We start from the raw sequence: 23,149 nt of genomic DNA on the forward strand, positions 1-23,149 counted from the left end.
AAAATTGGTAGCAGTGTCGCAATTAGACAGCAAATGTAACTCGTTAGTTCATCGCCAGAGGATGTCATTTTGCCGGTTTCTTTGTGAGTTTCATGGTTAAATGTCTATATTTGCCAATACGGTGGCATACTACGACGTGATCTTCTCGAATTACAGTGTTGTCCCATCAGGGCCGCCAAGGAAAGCGAGGACTTCGGGGGAGAAGAGGACCTCCTGGGCCTTCAGTGAGTACCCTTGAATGTTATAATGTACCCATCCCTTCTTGTATCATTTGAATGCACCCCCCCACTCCCACCACCCCCCCCCACCACCCACACAGTGGGAAACAAGGTTTCCAGGCCATAACTTTTTTTTTTTTTTTTTACAATGTGAGCACAACTCCATCCACCACTGTGCTACGTGAAACGATCATTGCTTAAAAAAAATATTTTTTTTTTTTACCGTTCCGTTTCTGTTTTACTTACCATTGAGCTTCAGTGTCTGTCCAGGTCATGACCTTTTTTACTTACGAAATCTATATTGATGACTTCCGTCATCTGTTTGTGTGTTTGTGTGTTTGTTTGTGTGTGTGTGTGTGTGTGTGTGTGTGTGTGTGTGTGTGTGTGTGTGTGTGTGTGTGTGTGTGTGTGTGTGTGTGTGTGTGTGTGTGTGTGTGTGTGTGTGTGTGTGTGTGTGTGTGTGTAGGCATGATAACTCGAGAATGGAAGAAGCTACCAATGTCAAATTACACCACGTGATTCAGGAGGGTGATGGCTAGCGCTGATTAGATTTTGGTCAAAATCGGTCAAAGGTCAAGGTCACAGTGAGGTCAAACATTCGATTTTTGATGGTTTTGTACAGAATCATCGTAGAAACTTCTGGTTTGCGTCGCTACCTTCTCGAGAGACAGCTTTTATTAGACAAGGTCAGAGGTCAAGTTGACGATTTTGTACGTACCAGTCTATGACTGCTTGTTTTCTATTTGAGCTTTTGTCATCAAATTTTCAACAATTCTTTATTCGGAGAATATGGAGAACACTAATTCGTAAATTATAATAAGAACATTTTTAACCTCCGCCATCGAAGATTGATGGAGGTTACTGTTTTCACCTCTTTTTGTTACTTACGAAATCTAAAGATTTCATAAGTATATTGATTCCTTCTGTCTCTGTTTGTTACTTACGAAATCTACAGATTTCGTAAGTATATTGATCACTTCCGTTTCTGTGTGTTTGTTTGTAGGCACGATAACTCGAGAACGGAAGAAGCTACCAATATCAAATTACACCACGTGATTCAGGAGGGTGATGGCTAGTGCTGATTAGATTTTGGTCAAAATCGGTCAAGGTCACAGTGAGATCAAACATAATTCCGTAAATTCATGTGGAGAAATGGAGTATTTTTGCTTCGCTCGACGTTACGAGTTCGTTTTAACTTCGATTTTAATTTTGTCTTCGGTTTTTGCGATCGCTTAGGACGCTTAAAACTCGGTTGTCGAAATTCTGGAACAGCGACGAATAACTGATATATATGTATATATATATATATATATATATATATATATATATATATATATATATATATATATATATATATATATATATATATATATATGTCTTTTATCAGATTCTTCTGAAAAGTAATACACCTATTATCTGGCATATCCTGCTGGTACTGAATCACTTTTTTAAAAATAAAAACAAAAAAATGGAATTTTTATAAGAAATCTAGTTTTTGTCTGGGACTCATTATCTGCAAACCACAGTGTAAAATCGTAGACCACAATGAATTCAGAATTCAAGCTCCCCTTGGGCTTCTGACTGATTCATGCTTTTATTAGACAAGGTCAGAGGTCAGAGGTCAAGTTGACGATTTCGTAAGTACCAGTCTACGACTGTTTGTTTGTTTGTTTGTAGGCACGATAACTCGAGAAAGGAAGAAGCTACCAATGTCAAATTACACCACGTGATTCAGGAGGGTGATGGCTAGCGCTGTTTAGATTTTGGTCAAAATCGGTCAAAGGTCAAGGTCACGGTGAGGTCAAATATTCGATTTTTGATGGCTTGGTACAGATAACTCGAGAACGGAAGAAGCTACCAATGTCAAATTACACCACATGATTCAGGAGGGTGATGGCTAGTGCTGATTAGATTTTGGTCAAAATCGGTCAAAGGTCAAGGTCACGGTGAGGTCAAATATTCGATTTTTGATGGTTTGGTACAGATAACTCAAGAACGGAAGAAGCTACCAATGTCAAATTACACCACGTGATTCAGGAGGATGATGGCTAGAGCTGATTAGATTTTGGTCAAAATCAGTCAAAGGTCAAGGTCGCAGTGAGGTCAAACATCCAAAAAATGATAACTCGAGAACAGAAGAAGCTTCCAATGTCAAATTACACCACGTGATTCAGGAGGGTGGTGGCTAGCGCTGCTTAGATTTTGGTCAAAATCTGTCGAAGGTCACAGTGAGGTCAAACATCCAAAACATTCGATTTTTGATGGTTTGGTACAGAATCATCGTCGAAACTTCTGGTTTGTGTCGCTACCTTCTCTAGGGACAGCTTTTATAAGACAAGGTCGAGGTCAAGTTGACGATTTCGTAAGTACCAGTCTATGACTGCTTGTTTGTTTGTTTGTTTGTCGAATCATCGTCGAAACTTCTGGTTTGTGTCGCTACCTTCTCTAGAGACAGCTTTTATAAGACAAGGTAGAGGTCAAGTTGACGATTTCATAAGTACCAGTCTATGACTGCTTGTTTGTTTGTTTGTTTGTTTGTGAACAGTATTACGGAAAAACTCCGACAGATTTCGACGAAACTTGGTGGGGGGGGGGTTTGTCTGGTCCAAGGATCATGCCATTAGATTTTGGACTTGGTCCAAAGTCCAATATGGCCGCTATGGCAGCCAATTTGAAAAAATATTTGAATTTTTTTTTTTGGCATTTCTACATGTTATAAGTGATTTCCAACCCCCCCCCCTCCAAAAAAAAATTGCTAGAGAAAAAAAAGATTTGCAGCTTTTTTTTCAACAAAATTTGGATTTCTTTTTTTTGCATTTCTTCATGTTATAAGTGATTTCCAACAAAAACATGCCAAAATTTTAATTGCGGCTGATTTTGGAACTTCAGGTGGATATACCCACGTGAAATCAATTTCTGTCTCAAGGAATCTAGTTATGACAAATGAATTGAGGATGTAAAAGTAAAAGGGAAAGTTGCAAACTATAACTCTGTGAGCACTGTTGACATCAAATTCAATGAATAGGATATCAGGTTCACTGGAGTGACCTAGCAGTATTGGCGACGGAGGTTTTGCACTCTACAGAGTGCTCCCCCTCTAGTTTGCTGTTGTTTTAGTCCAGTTTAGTTTGAGTACAAAGCAGATGTGGATGGGCTTTGCCCTTGGAGAAGCTTTCTTGTTTCATCTGTAGAGCTTGGTTTGAGGTCTACATCTATGCTGATGCTCCAAATGATCTTGTCTTGTATTGAGTTTTCTTCTGTGGTCAGTTCTTACAATTCCTTTATAATTTATTTGATTCTCAAGACTTCATTCTTAATTTGTGGCTCATTCATTCCTCTTGTGACTCCTTCCCAAGTCGCCAGTGATGTTGGACCATTTCTGGCTGGACACCCAGAAATGGCCAGCTGAACTGACAATTAGCCAGATTTGATCTGACATCTTTAGCTACGCTGATTGCACCCCTTCCTAAGTCGATGGGAAAACTTGAGTTGGTCATTTACTGTAATCTATGATCTGACTCCATATTTCCCTGGATTCGGACTTCCTCTCTATACCTTGTTACTCCACAATAGGAACAAGTACTGATCATGATTGATATAATTAATTGTCGGTTTACAACTTCATTGTAAATAAACCCTCCATATCTTTCTTACCTTCTCTTTTTTATTTATTTTTCCTCTCACAAATGGCAAGGCATAAAACATCAGCACTTTGAGATCTTTTATAGCAGATATCTTTGACCATTTTTACCTCTGCTACCAAAGGTGGACGGAGGTTATTTCACCCCAATTTGTTTGGTTATTTGCCTGTCTTTTTGAGATATCCTGCCTAATTGTGAGCAGGATATCTCAAAAAGTTGGGGACAGACTCGGATGAAATTTGGTGTTCAGGTTGGGTGTGTGACAAGGACGAACTGTTTAGATTTTAGTGAAGATCCTAATCCTGATCTGGATATGAGAATTATTAAAGTGATTATTCACCATTGAGAGAAACGGACAAAAACGATACATAGCACGATTTCTGAAAACGTTGTGGACGGATTTGGACAAACTTTGATGGGCATATTGGAAATGTGACAAGGAACAAATGATTCAAATTTGGTTAAAATCCAAGTTGAGATCCGGAGCCAATGAAAAATTTTTTTTGTTAAAGTGATTCTTCACCATTGAGAGATATAGGGCGAAAGCGATATACTGGATAGCATGATATTTCAAACATTTATTGGGCCGGGTATGTTCTATGGATCCGGCATTGTGTGGCTGATCTATGCATTCTACCAAGTGCTCTTCTAGTTTGTATTATAAATTTTTTTAAAATAATAATAATTATTAGTAATGCTAAATTTCAATGTTGATCCTTACTGTCAGGCTCAGCAACATCTTCACTGCCACCACAAAGCTTGCATAATGACCACATCGTGTACAATGCTGCCACCTCTCGGATTAGTGGAGAAAAATTCCCCTTGTAGGTCAATGATGGACCACCACCTTGGACAAATGTCACGACTTGTAATCGATGAAACTAGTTTCATTTATCATTATGCATTCTATCCCCATTACACTTAATGTTTTTTTTTTATCTCGTTTATTTATTTGATTGATATTTGACCCATTAAATATTTTTTTTGTTCATTATTAAAAACAATCTCCTCCGTAATTTTTTCTTCGCATCTGATGAGAATTTTATGATAAATGCACAGCACTTTTTTGTATAAGCGACCTGTTCATCGATGCACTCGAGCAAGTCTCTCAGGGAGAGGGGGGAGATTACTTTCATAATGATAAAGGTTTATGTTGAATGCTATAACCATATCAGCTACATAATCTCTTTTCAACAACTCCGAATGGGTCATATTTCATCTGATACAATGAGAAAGGAAAAGGCGATTTTTGCAGAGTGAGCCCGTGGGGCAGCGATGAGGTGTTCCCCAAATCGTCGATAACAAAGTTTCTCTCGTTTGCCTTTCGCAGCAATCCACTTGCAATATAAGGATGAATTACAGATATAATTTGGTAATTTTTCCAAGCTTGTTGGTAGCCTGCTTGAACTAAACCTGCACGGTATAAATCTCCGTCTGCAATACTGTTGAATTGTGTGTGTGTGTGTGTGTGTGTGTGTGTGTGTGTGTGTGTGTGTGTGTGTGTGTGTGTGTGTGTGTGTGTGTGTGTGTGTGTGTGTGTGTGTGTGTGTGTGTGTGTGTGTGTGTGTGTATTTGTGTGTTTGTGTTGTGTTTGTTGGTGGATACTTTGAGACCTGGTAGGTCCCGTTCCATCTCCTGAAACCCACCCACATGTGAAGATAGCAGCCAACAATAGCTCAACTTGCACGCACACACACTTCCACACATACACATGCACAAACTTATGTATATATTAAAATATAAAGCTCTTTCGAACCACTGACCGACTGACCGACTGACTCACTGACTGACTGACTGATATTAAAGATCGGTGCCTTCTGGGTGACGTAGAAAGCTGAAATTTTAGGTGCCAATGGACATCACAGCCAGTACACCATAAAAAAAAATCACAGAATCGTCGGATAACATCCATAAGTGAAAAAAAATGCAGGCGAGTGACCCGAGACAATGGGGAAGCGCAGTAATTTTGTGTGCCGATGGACATCGGAGCCGATAAACCAGGAAAAATAACAGAACCGTCGGAAAGTATTCATAAATGAAAAAAATATCAATAAGTTAAAAAAGTTGATGAAAATAAATGAATGAAAGATAAATCAAATGCAGGTTATTGACCCAAGACAATGGGGAAACATGGTTCGTATGCTTACACAACGTGTCAGCACATCCCGCGAGTATATACATACACACACACACATGAAGGTGTATACTTTGAGACCTGGGATGGCTCCGTTCTACCTTCTGAAACGTGTGTGTGTGTGTGTGTTTTTATGTGTATATGTATTTGGCCGAAAGCTTGTCACCATCAAGGTCAGGTCAGGTGTGGGGGCATGCGCTGGAGCAGCATAAAGATTGTCTAGAAACTATGTCCATAATTCATTTAATTTCCTTACGTTTATACAGTATATTTGTATTTATAAATGAACAGGAAACAAACATTATATGTATATGTGGAAAATTTCATGCCCAGACAGGGAATCCAAATGAGCTCCTCTGGTGAACTGAACCAGTGCTCTGCCATGTGATCTATCTGGGCAACCCACTGGCTCAGCATGCAATTCTTCCACATATACAAATGGCACGTACATATACGTATAATTTTTGTTTCGTGTTCATTTATAATTGCATTATTACGCCCCCTTTGGTGATTAATAGCGAACATGGAATCCCCCCTCCCCCACGGGGAAGAAGACCCTCTTGTGGACAGGCCATCGCTGCTCCTATGGTTGGCAATGAGTGTCCTGGAAGCAGTGGTGGAAAGAGAGTGGCATTTCTATATGTGGAAGAATTGCATGCTTAGATGGTGGGTCGCCCAGATAGCTCAGATGGGAGAGCACTGGTACTGTTCACCAGAGAACTTGGTTTCATTGCCTGGTCTGGGTGTATAATTTTCCATATATTGTTCTTCTTTTGGCTGCTCCCATTAGGGGTCGCCACAGCGAATCATCGGTTATGATCTGCATACTGATTTGGCACAGGTTTTACGCCGGATGCCCTTCCTGACGCAACCCTGGTCGCCTCTTACGACACAGAGATAAGGATTGGGTTTCACCATGATTCTGGTCTGCCCTACACCCTTTCATAGCGCGGCCCAGCACGGAGCGCCCGTCCTCAAGCGATCCTCCAACCCAAGCCTCTGAGTAGCCGGATTATAGGCGCACGCCACTACGCCCGGTAATTTTTCCCGATAATATATATATATATATATATATATATATATATATATATATATATATATATATATATATATATATATATATATATATATATATATATATATATATATATATATATATATATATATATATATATATATATATATATATATATATATATTGTTATGATCACAGGATTCAGACCAATGTGCTGATGCCAATCCAGATGACCAATAACCACTGTGTGAACTTGAGGTGAAATTCTTCAACTGCATGATCACCAATTAAGTGATGGATCATCAAAAGACTACATGCTGTCTGCTGGGAAAGTTAAAAAATACCTTTACTTCAGTTTTTGGCATACAAAAAGCTCGAAGGAGAATCTGTCACTCCAACTGGATCTCCCTATGACAGGATGGGCCCGAGCGGCGGCCCAGACAAACTGGCGGTGGTTTTATAAAACCTCCTGTCAGGTAATGGTGCAAATTTCCCATGGTCGTGCATTTTAACCACGCCGGGGTTATCTCCCAATGTCAAATCGCATCCCGAGCCGCACACAGAGATGATGCAATAGGTTTTACTTAACAGGGGCAGGGAAGATGGGTCAAGATAGAGCAGGTACTTACAGACTATTCACAATCAGGCAAATATCATAATTTCCCCATGCCCATGAAATGACGTCAGCTTCACCACGTAATTTAACCACTCACACCACAGGTATTAAGACAGAAAGATAGAAGCTTCTTTGGCATGATGCTTGTGCGGGAACAGTTTCTTGGGTCTTGGCAGGCACTCCACCCACCTGGTCTTGTCTCTCGTCCTTTTTCGGAACACCATCCACCATCCGTGCTGTGAAGGCAGAAGTCCATGGCGTGACTTCTCCTCCATTGACCTCACGCTCTGGCAGTTTATTCCCAATTCCAGTGTGTGTGTGTGTGTGTGTGTGTGTGTGTGTGTGTGTGTGTGTGTGTGTGTGTGTGTGTGTGTGTGTGTGTGTGTGTGTGTGTGTGTGTGTGTGTGTGTGTGTGTGTGTGTGTGTGTGTGTGTGTGTGTGTGTGTGTTTTTTTTCCTTTTCTGAAATGTCTCAATTTCGCTGTTTCATTATGAGCATTCTTGTGGTCTTAAGGTCTACTGAAAAGGTCCCTACCTCTCCTTTAACTATAAACGAAGGCCATTGGCACCACAGAGCCCCGCGTCTATGCCTGCACTCTGAGCAAGGAATTTATAGACTTGCAGAAGTTGTGGCAAATGTGACAGGGAGTCACAAAAGTCAAAATTGAAGCTGAGTTGGTGCTTGGATCGTTCGCATCACACCCTGCTCTTCAAATGCTTTGAGGCTGACAACGGGAGGTTATCGTTTACATTAATTAAATTTGGCCATGACCCCTGCGTGCATTGACCTACTTCTACGAAAACTGTTATTGGATCTGACGTACTTATCGGCACGCGGCACAGCTGACTCATTGCCTCTGTGGCAATGTGGGTGCAGTTATAATCCAAACACCAACTGAAAATGAGAAGGCATCATAAATATGCCAATCAGGTGATGTCCTGTCTTTACTTGAAGCACTTACTTCATGGTTCAGCTAAAATTGGTCACATGCATCTGTTGGAGTTTGGGAATTTGTTTGAAATGCAAGGGAAAGCTTTCCATGGTTTTGCCACCGACGTGTATCTGTTTTCAGGGTGTTCCTGGAAGAGGCTGGAGCAATGCATCTCAGGAGCTGGTCGATCCCAAGGTAGCGTTGACATGGTGCAATTCCTAACTGGTATCGTTGTACTCTGCAGGCCCATGGCTTGTGAGCCATGCCTCGCCTTGCAATGTTTCCTGACATTGAGAGCAAACAATTTGCACACTCATTTATATTTATATGCTGTGTGGTTTGCACATGGATTAAAATATAAGGAACAAACTAAGCAGATGTTTATATGTGCATAAAAGTCATGCAACGTGATTATCGGTGACACGAGGAAGCAAATCTCACAAGATTCTGTAAAATACAATGCTGGAAATTATAAAAAAAAACATATATATATATATATATATATATATATATATATATATATATATATATATATATATATATATATATATATATATATTAATATATATATATTCAGTCAGATACTAGCTTTAAAAAGATTGGAATCATGTCATAAATTGAGATTATTTTCACAGTTTAATAGCACTTGTCTTTGTTTCTTTCAAATGACTGTCTTCATTGTATCGTTTTCAATTGTGATAGTCAGGGCAGGTATTTGGCCAGGGTGCTGGTGATAACTCTCAAAAAATACCTTGGCATTATCAACATTCACCAGCAACCAATGTTGGCAGATGGGTCTCCAACTTGGGATCCCTCCCAAAGGGTGGAATACTATTTTATGCAGTGCTTTACCAGAAAAGCACCAATCCAACAGTTTATATGCCTGGTGTTCGCTTAATGTTTAGGGTGGTGGGCTTTGGATCCAAGGGTCCTGAATTCAAATCCCGCTCAGCTGTTGAATTAATACCAGGTGGGGTTAACTCGGCCTTTCATCCTTCTGAGGTCGGCAAAATGAGTGCCAACATGCTGGTACCCTGTGTCGGAATGGTGACCCATCCAGGATTGTGTCTAATAGCCAAGGAGACTACTTTGGCAGCACCAATGCTCTGCACACAGTATGGTCCGAATCTCCTCCTGCTCAACAGTTTATAGTCATTTTAGCAATTGTACCCAAGCTATAGACACCTCAAAGGTGAGTGCGCTCCCTCTGCACCATTCTGTCTGATTTGTATCAACTCATGCATGTAATTTTAAAAGATGAAAACACATGAATTCTCAGTCATCTTCATGTTACAAGTTGTGGTTTGCACATTGGTTAAGGTGCCATATCAGATCTGGATATCCAGATCTGGATATCTGATTGGTTATAGCCATCTTTAGCAAGTCTGTTTTGAATGTTTCCTTACCATACATTCTGTAGTGATTCTTAAATCATAAATTTGGAATATACCAAGTCATTAAGTTTTCCAGGCAATGGATTAAAACACCATTTTCCAGATTTATCGTATAGTGAACATTGTAAAAAACAAATTCTGAAAGGCTCTCAGAGAGATTTGTCAATATGCAACTTTCAAAATGGTGTAATCTGCCCCAGAATGCTCATTGCACATGTGCAGAAACCCCAGGAAATTGCAGTGTTCGGGGTAACGTGAAGTATATCATGTGCGAGACAAGGATTGTTGCCTAAAATTGCTCACAAAGCTTCTAAAGGAAGCCAAAATACTTGGAAAAATACCTGCGAGAAAGGGGGTTGCCTCTGCACAACTAAAGAGCTGTTGAACTTTCTGAACTCGTCCCAAAAGCTGATGGCACCCGTACTTTAAACTCTCGAGGATGTGATCCGGTGTTCGGCCCGAAGGTTCCGGATTATAAGGAACAAACGAAGTTTCCAACGTTCTATGCAAACCTTCGACCATCGCTGCTAATGAGTGAATATTGAACATTGCGGGATTACCTCGTGTGAGCATGGCAGGCTTGCTGTATTATTTCTTGGATTTCGGCTTTGAAAAGACAATGCCGTCATTACCAACATTCATGCAGATGCCTCAGAGGGAGATATCGTATCTGGTTTGGTTGATTCTTAATACTAATGAGAAGGTCATATCTGAGGCTTTTGAAAGTTTAATAATAATGATATTTACTATAAATCATGTTTGGGAGGAAAGGGGGTGGGGGCACGCCGGAGTAGGAGGTGTTTGGGCTGTGAGCGCCATAATAAGTATATAGCTTTTTTGTTTGGTTCTGGGACCACAAGATAAATTACACTAGTTTTTTGCATCTGTTGGTAAAAGAAGGTGTGTGTGTGTGTGTGTGTGTGTGTGTGTGTGTGTGTGTGTGTGTGTGTGTGTGTGTGTGTGTGTGTGTGTGTGTGTGTGTGTGTGTGTGTGTGTGTGTGTGTGTGTGTGTGTGTTATATCCACTGTCACCGCTTGATAATTGTACTAATAGGAAAAGGTATGAACTCGACAACTCTCATCCACGGATATTTCTCCTATTTCCTATATTTCCTTTTTGAGTTCAATTTTCATTCAGAAACAGAACAATTACAGTTTACCATTTTGAAATTGCCACTCTTTCATCGAACTGTATCTGTACCCCAAGGCAGTGTTCTCGGCCCCATCATACTCCTAATATTCATCAATAATTATCTTACTGACTCTTTGGGAAATCCTTTTTATTTGCTGGTGACTCCAGCCTCTGCCACGACATCTCTCATCCTTCAGACAGGCAGGCTGCAGCGTCTTCCCTATCTTCAGACCATGACAAAATCACAAGCACGTCAAACACTTGGAATATGTCTTTCAATCCTGATGAATCTCACACTGTTACTATCTCTCTCGAAAAGGACCGTCTAGCAAACCATCCTTTCTACTTTCTTAACAATCCTCTGAAGGACATCCAGTCATTCAAACTCCTGGGTCTCATTATCAGCCATGATCTTTCTTGGGAAAATCACATTTACAAAGTTTGCCTCCAAAGCCAGTCACTGACTGGGCATCCTCAATCAAACAAAGTCCTTCCTTGGTACACCTGAACTCCTATCCACCTACAAGGCTTTCATCCCCAGCTTGATGGAGTACTGCTCTTCCCTATGGGGTGGCTCTCCTGCCTCACATCTTGCTCAGTTTCACACCATGGAAACCAAGGCTTTCAAGATCATTGGCATCTCTTGCGATGAAGCTGAATCGATGGACTTATTACTTTTCCATTGTGCAACAGGTCGGTTGTCTGTCTTATTACACCTTATTTCTGGTCTTGCACCCTTTTCCCTCTCCATGCCCTGTCTTCCCCATCCACCCCACCAAGTATCTGTAGGATGCACACAGTCCACCAGCAGCCCCCTCCTTGTGAAACTGCCTAAATCCACAACCACTGCTCACCTCCACTCATTTATTCCTCTCTTTTCCCATCTCTGGAACCACCTACCACACTCTCTTCAATCTCATTCTTCTCTCCCACTCTTCAAGACAGCTATGCACCACCATCTCAGGTCATCCCCCATCCAAAGCAATGATCTTTTCTGCACCTGTTAAACCACACATACCCTTCCTAAAATGTTGCTTATGTATCCATCTTGTCCACTCCTTGTGTTCTCACCTAACACTCATCGTGACCTGCATCCCTTGTTTGTCCATCTCCATCTACCTTTTCCCTTAACCATGCTATTGGCGTTTCCCCTTTCTCCTGCTGATCGCTTTGTTATGTTGTTTGCTGGTCCATTCTGTGTCCTAGCTCTTCCACGAGCCGAGTCCATGCATTAAAAAAATTTGCTGAAAATTTTGTTTAAAAGTCTATTTGAACTACAACGACACTCATAGAGTGCATTGTCTTGCCTCACATACTCGTTCTGAACAAAAAAACCATCGTTAACTGAACACACTACTATTATCACCCACTGCTATTATTATATGGCCCATATACCTGTATCATCCATGCACTCTGTTATGTCACATACATTGCCATTATCCATAGCTTTAGTGATTCTTGATTAATTATTTGAGTATTTAACAATCACTTTTGTGCATATTAAGGCTAAATTGCATCCATGGAGGTGAATATGAAAAAAAAAAATTCAAACTACATTTCCCCGGCGTGGCTCGTTGATCAATATATGGAGTTCCTCATCGATCTGTTGAGCGATTCTGGAGAAGAAGATATATATATATATATATATATATATATATATATATATATATATATATATATATATATATATATATATATATATATATATTTTTTACATATTTTTATTCAATCAATATGGCCACCAGACCACGTGACTGGTGACATCATGAATTTGATTCTTCACTCACATCAGGTTGTAGATCAGATATATGGAGTTTCAGATCAGAGAAAAACGTTTCAAAAGTGAAAATAGATAGACATGGACACACACACACACACACACACACACACACACACACACACACACACACACACACACACACACACACACACGTCTCACATCCCCTTCAGGGCAAAACTAATTTCAGATTTTGTGCTGGCAACGACAGGTTAAAAGTGCTGGGCAAGCGGAACCGAGTCACTGAAATCGCACACAGCGCATACGCAAAAGGCCTTGTTTGCGTCGATACGTCATTTTGAAAGTTGCGTATCAGTACGCAGATTTTTAACACCATTCTCAAACAATGTAATTGTCCACATGAATCACAAGTGAGACCTCAACTAAATATAATGAAAGAAATCATTGTTGATGTGCTACGGCCTCATTAGCTTCTCTCCAGCATCTTTTTCTGCTCCTCACGTTAAAAAAAAAGCTCACTGACAACAAGGCTTCTGACTTTAAAACACTCACAAGAAGCTTCAACACTGTGTCAGAATGTCCCATGTGGGAAACATTCATCATTGGTGGTAAAATATTACCACCCACCATTCCTTTTGGCTAAGATCTAGTCAGAACCACCCTCATTACATCTTCCACATTGAGCAACTCTGCCAGCCTCCTGGGTAAGCCAGTGTAAAGGACGACGTCACATTTCTAAAACCTTCATATCAGGGGTTGCGTCATAGAATGCAGCTTTCTAGTAGCTTCTGGAAAATCCCAGAAGTTTCATTTTATATTTGCTCATAAAGGGGGACGGGAAGAGAATTGAGAATTTATCAGAAAGTGGGCAAGAGTAAGAGATGTAAGTGAAAAGACATGAGAGGCACATCTGCGTTAGTTTGGGCACGTGATCAGGATTAGACAGGCATTTCATATGGATGCAGTTGTCAAGAAGAAAGAGGGGACCAACATGGAGGTGGGGGAAGAAAAATTAGTGAGGTGGGAGTGCATACGGAGGATTTTAAGGATAGACGGCTGCCGAGAGGGAGAACACTTGTGGCCAACCCACAAATAAGGTGGGATTCATTTGGGGCCATTAGATCCGGCACCTTCAGAAAGGATTGACACACCTTGATTTTTGTCACATTTTGTTGTGTTGCAGCCTGAATTTAAAATGGATTCAATTTAAATCTTTTGTCACCGATCGACACAAAATAGCCCATAATGACAAAGTGAAAACATCATTTTAGAATTTTTTACAAATTAAGTAAATATGAAATCCTAAAATGTCTTGTGTCAATGGGTATCTATCCAAAGCTCTGACATGAGCCTCGGCAATGTGTACAAAAAAAAAAAAATATCCCTTTGCTTTGACACTCCAAACTGAGAAACTGGGCAAGAAGGGCCTTGGTCAGGGGGGTGAGCAAGAAGTCAATGACCAGTTTGACAGAACTACCAACTTCCTAGGCTGAGAGTGGAGAACCTGTTAGAAGGACAACAATCTCTGCAGCATTTCACAAATCTAGGCTTTATGGGAGAGTGGCCAGACGGAAGCCACACCTGAGAAAAAGGCACATGACAGCTCACCTGGAGTTTGAAAAAAGACACGTGAAAGACTCTGAGAACATGAGGCAAAATATTCCGTGGTCTGATGAGACAAAAATTAAACTCTTTGGCCTGAATACAAAGCGTTATGTCTTGCAGAAACCAAGCACAGCTCATCATGCATCAAACACCATCCCTACCATGAAGCATGGTCATGGCAGCATCATTATATGGGCATGCTTTTCAACAGCAGGTTCTGGGAAACTTGGAAAGATAGAGGGAATAATGAATGGAGCCAAATGCAGGCAAATCCTTGAGGAGAACCTGCTTCAGAGTGCAAAACACTTTGTACTGTGGAGAAGATTTACGTTCCAACATGAGAATGACCCCAAACATACATCCGTAGCAACACTGGAATGGCTTCAGAACAAGAACGTGAAAGTCCTTGAGTGGCCCAGCCAAAGCATAGACTTGAATCCCATTGAGAATCTGTGGGAATGCTTGAAGATTGCTGTTCATCGACGCTCCCCATCCAACGTGACAGAGCTTGAGTAAATCTGCAAGGAAGACTGGGAGAAAATCCCCAAATCCAGATGTGTAAAGCTCATACAGACATACCCAAGAAGACTTGAAACTGTAATCGCTGCAAAAGGTGCTTCCACAACTTATTGACTCAGGGATTGAATACTTATTGACATTAGGCCTAAGTCACATTTGCCACGGTGGCCGTGGGGTCTCCAAAATCTACGGCCACTAGCAATTATACGGCGGCCGCAGTATTTCCACGGTCACACAATGGAGCCGTCACATATGTTTTTATTTTTCGGGTAGCCGCACGGCGTATTTATAAATTGTGGAGACCGAAAACGTGGGGGTGCCGTACGGTCTTTGATTTGATGTCGCATGGTGACCTTAGGGCGTTCCTGCGGCGGCCATAGAATTTTCAAGGCAGATGCAAGGTGCCCGCAAGGCGACCACAGGGGGACCGCAGGGGGACCGCAGGGGGGGCCCTAAGGCGATCGTGCGGCCAGACGGACGGTAACGAGTGGGTTCTTTTTTATTTCTCTTTTTTTACCAGTTTTTTTGTTTCGGATTGTCGAATTGCTATGGCGAACGTAGAGATGAAAAAAGTTATAACTCCGCGTTATAATTCCACAGTGACCCCTACGGCCTGTAAAAGATAACCAAACGGTGTAGGGCCACCCTGAGGCCACCGCAGAAACTCTGCGGCCGCCGCACGTTTCTGTCAATTCAGAGGGCGTATGGCCGCCGTATCCTCGCCGTAGAGCAATTGTGACTTAGGCCTTAGACGTTTCAACTTTTCATTTTCAATGAATTTGTAAAAATTCCTACAAACAAGTTTTCATTTTGTCATTTTTGGGATATTTTGTTTCGATCAGTGACAATTTTTTTTAAAAATATAATCCATTTTAAAATTAGGCTGTAATACACAAAACGTGACAAAAGTTGAGGGGTATGAATCCTTTCTGAAGGCACTGTACTTAGAAATGGTGTTTATAACCTCTGTACCACTGTACTTATAACCACTGTACTTAGAAATGGTGTTTATAACTGTACTTAGAAATGGTGTTGGCATTCACTCACTTCTTCACATCCAAGTGCAATTGTTCCAAGATTATGAATCCCCACTCCACTCCCCCCCTCCCCCACCTTCACTTTTGGCTGCAGGCACCTGCTCACAGACAGACAGACAGGGGTGAAAATATAACCTCTTAGGTCCACCTTAGGGGGTGGAGGTAAAGATTGGATGGTGTCTTTCAACCCACCCGTTTCCCCTTACCCTCCCTACCCCAATGCCCACCCAAATACTTTCCCCTCTTCCTCCACAAGTGTATCTTCCTTTTGCTCAACTTACTCTTACCTCCTCCAAACCTTGTTTCCCTTCTCTCTCCAGTCCTCTTAAACCACTCTATTTTCTTGTCGCTCTCCGATCATCCTTCCTCTTCCTTTTCTCAAATTAAATTTCAGGCAACGTGTTGATTTGTCCATCGTCTACTCATGGCTTGGGACTTTTATGTAAAATCACAATGATTCCTTCTCATGTTATTTCCCTGCTAATTTTACTCTTGTCATTAACACTGCACAAATTACAGATTACTGACTATAATGGCTGTACAGTGCTCACTCATTAATTATAATATGTATTTGGACACATAATGCTGTTATTCCTCTATGCACAGCAGGAAGACCTCAGCAAAGGTCGACTGGGAATAGAGGGAGAATTGGTATGGGTTATTGAAGTGGCATATTGTGGGATGCTGTGAATGGCTTTAAGCTGCTGTAAATCACAGCAAGGTGCTGCAGATAACTGCGGAGTGCTGTGTGTGATGGGTTGTTTGGGACCGATGCATGGTGCTGACTATGGCCGCTGGGTGCCGCAACCAGCTGCGGTGAAATGAAAACAGTGTTGACGGCTTCTACGGATGATTGCAAGGCAATGTAAATGGCTCTGAAGTTCCATGAAAGGCTTTTATACTTTCTCCTGCAAAGTATTAAATATTTTAAGTATACCTGTCAAATGCAAGATATCACCTTGTTTGGAAATCCAGTTTGAATAGGTTTACAGAAAAGAATACAAAACAAATAAAACTCCAGCTTTCATTTCTCTTCCCCAAATGTAATATCCTGTAATTTCAAGGTTCTGCGATGTATTTTCAGATGCAATTTTTCCACGTTTGTCATTCCCAGGGTCATTTGTAAATGCCAGGGGTCCCTGCATCGAAAGGTGAAAAGGGAGATGTGGTGAGGGGTAACCCTCACTACTGAGTCAATTATTACACCTAATAGATATGTTTTCACATCTGTTTCCAGTGCTTGTGCTGGTGTAAGAATTATAGTTTCCTGCGGTTTAACATAATTTCTTGCACTTTAATCAGGTCAAAGCTCATAAAGCTTCATTTCACAATTGCTGTGGAGCAGTGTTAATGCACTCAGGAAGAGGAATGAGGATATCAGGAGATGGGAATGAGGAAGGGACATTAAAGACACGGACCAGGAGGCACATTTGCATTTGTTGGGGCATGTGCTCAGTCGGGGGGAAGAGGAATGTAGTGATGTATCACATTGATATGGATACAGTTGGTGACATTGCTCTGTAGTCTCGGTCCCTCTGCTCTTTCTCAGAACTCCAACCCTCCCCAGATCCTCAATGATGCATGTGATCCCCCAGTAATGCAAGCAGGTGGTGCACCACCATTTCATGTCATCCCCTATCCCTACCCATGATATTTTCTAGCCCATTAAGCCTACACAGCACAACCCTCTTACTTACAGGGTTTTGTTTCCTCCCCTACTGTTTCTTCACTTTCCCAGTTTGTCCATTTACGTCCTTGTTGCGTCCACCTGTTGACTCGCTGCTCCACTGTTTGTTAGTTTCCTTTTTACACTCGGTCACCTTGCTCTTCCATGAGCCTTTATTTATTTATTTTTATCGTTAGAGGATCTCACAAATGTAGGAAATAAAAATGGTGGCAAGAGCATGCCATGTCTGACAAGACACATTGATTAGTGACCTTTCATTATTACTCACACGTGTGGTACCAGAGAGATGAATCTTGAAAATTTAATTTGAGAAATTGGAAGAGGAAGGATGATCGGAGAGAGAAAGGAAAATAGAGGGGTTTAAAAGGGCTGGACAGAGAAGGGAAACAAGGTTTGGAGGATGGAGGCGTAAGTTTAGCAAAAGGAAGATGCACTTGTGGGTGGAGGAAGAGGGGAATGGATTAGGGTGGGCATGGGTGTGGGGAGGAGGGGTTGAAAGACGTCATCCACTCTTTACCTCCGCCACCTAAGGTGGATGGAGGTGATGTTTTCACGTCTCTCTGTCTGTCTGTCTGCCTGTTCGCAGGATATCTCAAAAAGTTATGGATGGATTCAAACGAAACTTGGTGGACGAAACAAAAACAAGCTGGTTAGATTTTGGTTAAGGTCCAGATCTATGCGGCCCATCAGTGTGATACTAAACGTAAACTTTTCAGCCTGGCAGAGGTATATGCCTTAGCTGTAATGTCCGGAGGGCAGCGGGACTCGGATAGTCGTGAGGATTGTCAAACACTGTTTATTGCCCGTCCGGATGCACACTACTACAGACTACACAATGCCTCAGGCGGCGCAAACACCTTTATCCCTTGCAGGCACGTGACCTCCAAACCACTCCTCCACGCCTCCACAACGCTCCCCGCATTGTGCCCTGCCCCCGCAGGCCAATACACCACATACCGAGTGCCATTCTAGTTGTACTTGTTTTTGGAAAATGGCCCCTTCTCACAAAAACAACATGAAACTTCCCCCTCGTGACACGACATATGATTAAAAAGTACCACTGAAGTTCAATGTTTCACCGTACCATGCACTGGTACTCTCTAGAAAATTCCCCATTGCATTATCCAAATCCTGTCCTGATAAACAAAACAAGCACATTATATGTGTAACTTTTATATACCACTATGGTTTAAACCTCGTACTGACTCTCACTTTAAACACATTCTAATCATTGCACATGCAGTAATCGATCATGTCAACCTATCCATCCATCCATCCCTTGGGACCATACTCTGTGCAGAGCGTCGGTGATGCTTAAGCAGTCTCCTTTGCTATTGGTCACAATCCTGGATGGGTCACCACTCCGACACAGTATACCAGCAAGCTGGCACCCATTTTGCCGACTTCGGGAGGATGACAGGCTGAGTTAACCCCACCTGGTATTTATTCGACAGCTGAGCAGGATTTGAACTCAGGACCCTTGGATCCAAAGCCCTCCACCCTTACCATTAAGCGAACACCAGGCATATCCACCTTAACTCGGGTTTACCTGGCCTGCTTTTCCATCAGTGGACACATTTGCATTTCCTTTGCTGATTAATATTTCGCGGTGGTCACTTTTTCTATTCGGCCTGCATTTGATCTTTAATTCGAGAAGCATTCTGTCCATCAGGTTATATCCATCATGTTCATGATCACCTGACAGAAGTAGAGAGGAATTACTGTAGAACAGAAAAACTCAGCTTGGATAGACAATGGTTTGTGTCTTTTTTTCCTCTTCATCCAGGGTGAAGGAGGACCCAAAGGAGAAAGGACCAACTTGGGTCCGAGGGTAAAATATCACTCTGAATTTGTCAATTTTTCATCGCCACTTGCGATTTTTACTGCAAAATGTCAGTCTGTATTTATTTATTTCATTTTATTTTACTCCAGGGACCTACAGGAATGGTGGCCTTTCCAGGCTTGAAGGTGAGCATCTTGCATTCAGCTGCATGCCCGATTTGAGCTCAAATCAACCTTATGGAAAACCATCGGTTGCCGAGCGAGCTTGCTGATACCCGCTCCAGCATGAACTTCTTATGAAATCTCAACTGCCATTCAAAAAAAAACAACAACTGGGTTTTCCATTACCTTCAGCAACAAACCATCATGGATTTGAAAGCAAATCCAAACAGACTTTCAGATATAATAATATTTGTTTTGCCTTTAAATAGAGCATTGATGCACCGAAGGGATTGCAAAGGTGGTAGCCTCAGTTATACAACTCTCTCCACAGAGCCACAGATGTCTCTGAATTGGCATGGGTCTTAGTTTCCTCATCATCGTGCGGAGCTGTTGTTTTTCAAGAAATTTTTACTTCTCGAATTCGTTACGATCTTGTAATTTTTTGCAAATATAACATTTGCATTGTCTTTTGATTCAATTGCCTCAAAAATGTAGTGAAGGCAAGGTCAAGTGAAGGTGTGCCCAAACTCTTCAGAGAGCGTCAGCATGCTTGTGACGAGTTGTAAATGTTGCTGGCCACGAACCGACCCTGGACTGCAAGCCATCACTCTGTTGCAGAGCGCGATATGTTAGGGCAGGGATTTTGAATTTGTTCAAGGTGCCCGCACACAATGGCCTACTCTTGCAAAAGGCACCGTGGGATTTTGATCTCCACAAACTAATGGCTACAGATTAGACACCTGGCTTAACGTCTGTCCAAGCACTTGGTAACGCATCGCCCAGTTTGTAAAACGCCAATGAGACAGTTTATCTTCAGCTTTGGAATCAAACACAGACTATGCAGCTCAAAAGTAAGCGCCTACCACTGCACCCTCCTGTTGTTCCATTGTGTTTTTGCTTCATTTGCTTGTTTGCATATTATTTACAGATTTTTGTGCCATTATAAGCTTTTGTGTGAGTAAGTAATTAATGTTGCAACACAGCAACAACTATTGACTTCCCCATACAACAAATTCATTTACGAAGAAGAGGAACTGAGAATAGTGTTACTGAGAATAGTGCAAAATTCCGCTCAGGCTCGCCATCGAAGAGCAAAACTGTCGGATTTTGGCTCTTGCTGATATAGTTTGATTCGATCTCCAATCCAGTGCCAGTGTTGTTGGCTGGAGTTGAAAAAGTGGGCAATTGGCTTTTATGATCGCAAGTGTGACACGTCTGTGAGTTACATCCTTGGATGACCCTGTCCTTGTACTGAGACAGACTTCTGAAGGATTTTCATGCCAGTGTTGGGTTCATCAACCACTGCTGCAAGCATTTCCAAATTTCAATTTCAAAAAAAGACATTAATATCCATGGTTGCCAATATAAGTACAGTAAAATAAAATAAAATATATGAAGTAATACATCCAGAGCTTGATGAACTCAGAAGGATGCAATCAAAATAACATATTATACAGAAGCAAATATGGAGGCATATTCAGAAGCCAAGGCTTGTATTGATACGCCCATATGGACGAACAATATAAATGACGTGATAAATTTGACCAAAACAACCGAATTGTCTGTCTTCCATTTTATCGAATTGTCTTGCTTTCCCTACAAGTTCATCTTTATGAATCCCAAAACATCTTAACCACTCGTCTCGGTGCTGGATTGAGTTTCCTGGTTGTGGGTATGATGCAGGTGTGGCAGATCTAGCGGCTTACTCCTCTGTTCTTGCATATGGCCGCTTGGCTGCCAGATAGCTATCATTTTTCTTGGAAGTGTGCCTGTGCTGCTGATGATGTGCCACTCTACCAGTACACTGGTACTCATTTCACCAACCTCAAAAGGAATATCACTGAACCCCAGACGGCCTCTGATTGTAGTTGTTTGTTGTAATAAATATATATATATATATATATATAATAATATTGTAGTTCTCAAAATCACAGCGAGCCTCTGCTTTATCACTCCAGTTCCTCCGACTATCACCGAGAAAATGCCGGCGCTCTTCATCTTCCGCTTTCTCTTGACTTCGTTTTCAGATCTTGGTGCTCGGACATTTTTCCAATCTCCTCGTTATTTTGTCCGACGTTATTGAGTGCTGACACCTCGATTCACAATGCTGTCCTTTCCTTTTTTATGTCTGAATGGTGTTTTCAATGTTCAGACGAGATGTAATTGCCAGGTCATACATACATTAGCACTATGTCATCATTGTCGATGATCGCCCTTGCTGCGATTTTCCGCGACTTTTCTGGGACCACCATATTGCAAGTTATCGCGGTTATGCCGGTGGATTAGGCTGCACATGCTATGATGCTTCAGTGTACACAGCTGTTCTGAGTATGAGTATTTTGCATGTGGATTTCCTCGTGCTCTATGCAGTTGTTATTAACATCAATTTCTGTCCTGTGCTTGTGATTGTAACATAAACTGCTGGTCGTTTACTTGTGCCCCCATAGGGGGATAAAGGAGATGCTGGACCAAAAGGTGATCCTGGATCCAATGTAAGTGTGATGCAAATGAATTTTTTAACGTGTGTGGTCGCAATTTTAAACCTTCTTTTTGTCCTACATATTGTAACGCAAATCTGCGGTTTATCAAGCACTTGGTAACTTGGTATCGTGTGTGTGTGTGTGTGTGTGTGTGTGTGTGTGTGTGTGTGTGTGTGTGTGTGTGTGTGTGTGTGTGTGTGTGTGTGTGTGTGTGTGTGTGTGTGTGTGTGTGTGTGTGTGTGTGTGTGTCAGTGTGTCAGTGCATTTCCTCTGCAAATTAATTCCTTTGCGGTGTTGAAGACCAGCCGATTGTACATAATTAGAAACAACTTGGTCCCTTCCAGATTGAACTGAAATACGACCGGTAATGCTTTCATATTTAATGGAAAACATCCTCGAACCTCGATTTGCGTGGGGGCATTGAAGTATGATAATTGCACACACGTGTTTTATTTTTTTTCTACCACTCCAAAATATATAACGTCCCACTCAAAATGGCAGCAGAGTGAAAGTCGGTTATAAGTGTGCCCATTCTCTGGAGCGTCGGGATCGGATAGATTATATTTAGCTTCCATGGAGATGGGGAGGTTGTTCGCATTCTGACTAATGGAACATCCCGAGCCATGTTGCTTGCAGCCATTTCTCCTGCATCTGAGTGATGCTGCGCTCGTAGCAACATTAACGCAGCGTGTATCTAATTTGTTTGGTCTTGGGCAAGCCATGCATTTGCAGTTCTTCCGCTCTTTGCTTTGTTTACCTCCCACCAGGGAGAGCCGGGCAAACCTGGGCCTCATGGTTTTCAAGGACCACCTGGGGAGGAGGTGTGTGTGGTCGACATCTACATTATCTTCGACTCGTTTTTCTTCATTGTGTGTTTTTCATGTGCACCTTTTTATTGCCTTCTAAAATTTTTCCTTCTCTCTCGACTTCGACTTCTACATTTGTTTCAATCTTTCTTTGCTGGAAAAACTGTTTTTTGTTTTCATTTCCTTGTATTTGTAGTATCCCACAAGTATATTGTTTGTGCTTCTTAAGGGAATCAACTTCTTCTTGTTCTCC

At 41.6% G+C, this 23,149-nt stretch overlaps 1 protein-coding gene across 5 annotated transcripts in view; it reads left to right on the top strand.

Annotated features, from left to right (window-relative positions):
• The window catches only part of LOC147017243 (uncharacterized), a 230,878-nt gene that overhangs the window by 129,319 nt on the left and 78,410 nt on the right, over positions 1 to 23,149 (top strand). For 3 of the 5 annotated variants that reach the window (XM_085846694.1, XM_085846698.1, XM_085846696.1), the window contains exons 12-17: positions 157 to 224; positions 8,697 to 8,750; positions 19,453 to 19,497; positions 19,599 to 19,634; positions 22,058 to 22,102; positions 22,858 to 22,911. In XM_085846694.1, the coding sequence (XP_085702820.1) occupies positions 157 to 224; positions 8,697 to 8,750; positions 19,453 to 19,497; positions 19,599 to 19,634; positions 22,058 to 22,102; positions 22,858 to 22,911 (302 nt within the window). The remainder of the gene's footprint in view (positions 1 to 156; positions 225 to 8,696; positions 8,751 to 19,452; positions 19,498 to 19,598; positions 19,635 to 22,057; positions 22,103 to 22,857; positions 22,912 to 23,149) is intronic. The other 2 variants (XM_085846695.1, XM_085846699.1) reach the window with 2 other exon arrangements.

The sequence above is a fragment of the Eptatretus burgeri genome, chromosome 11, assembly GCF_056783735.1.
Source record: "Eptatretus burgeri isolate ZD-2024b chromosome 11, Ebu_testis_v1, whole genome shotgun sequence".
In the NCBI taxonomy this organism is placed as follows: Eukaryota; Metazoa; Chordata; class Myxini; order Myxiniformes; family Myxinidae; genus Eptatretus; species Eptatretus burgeri.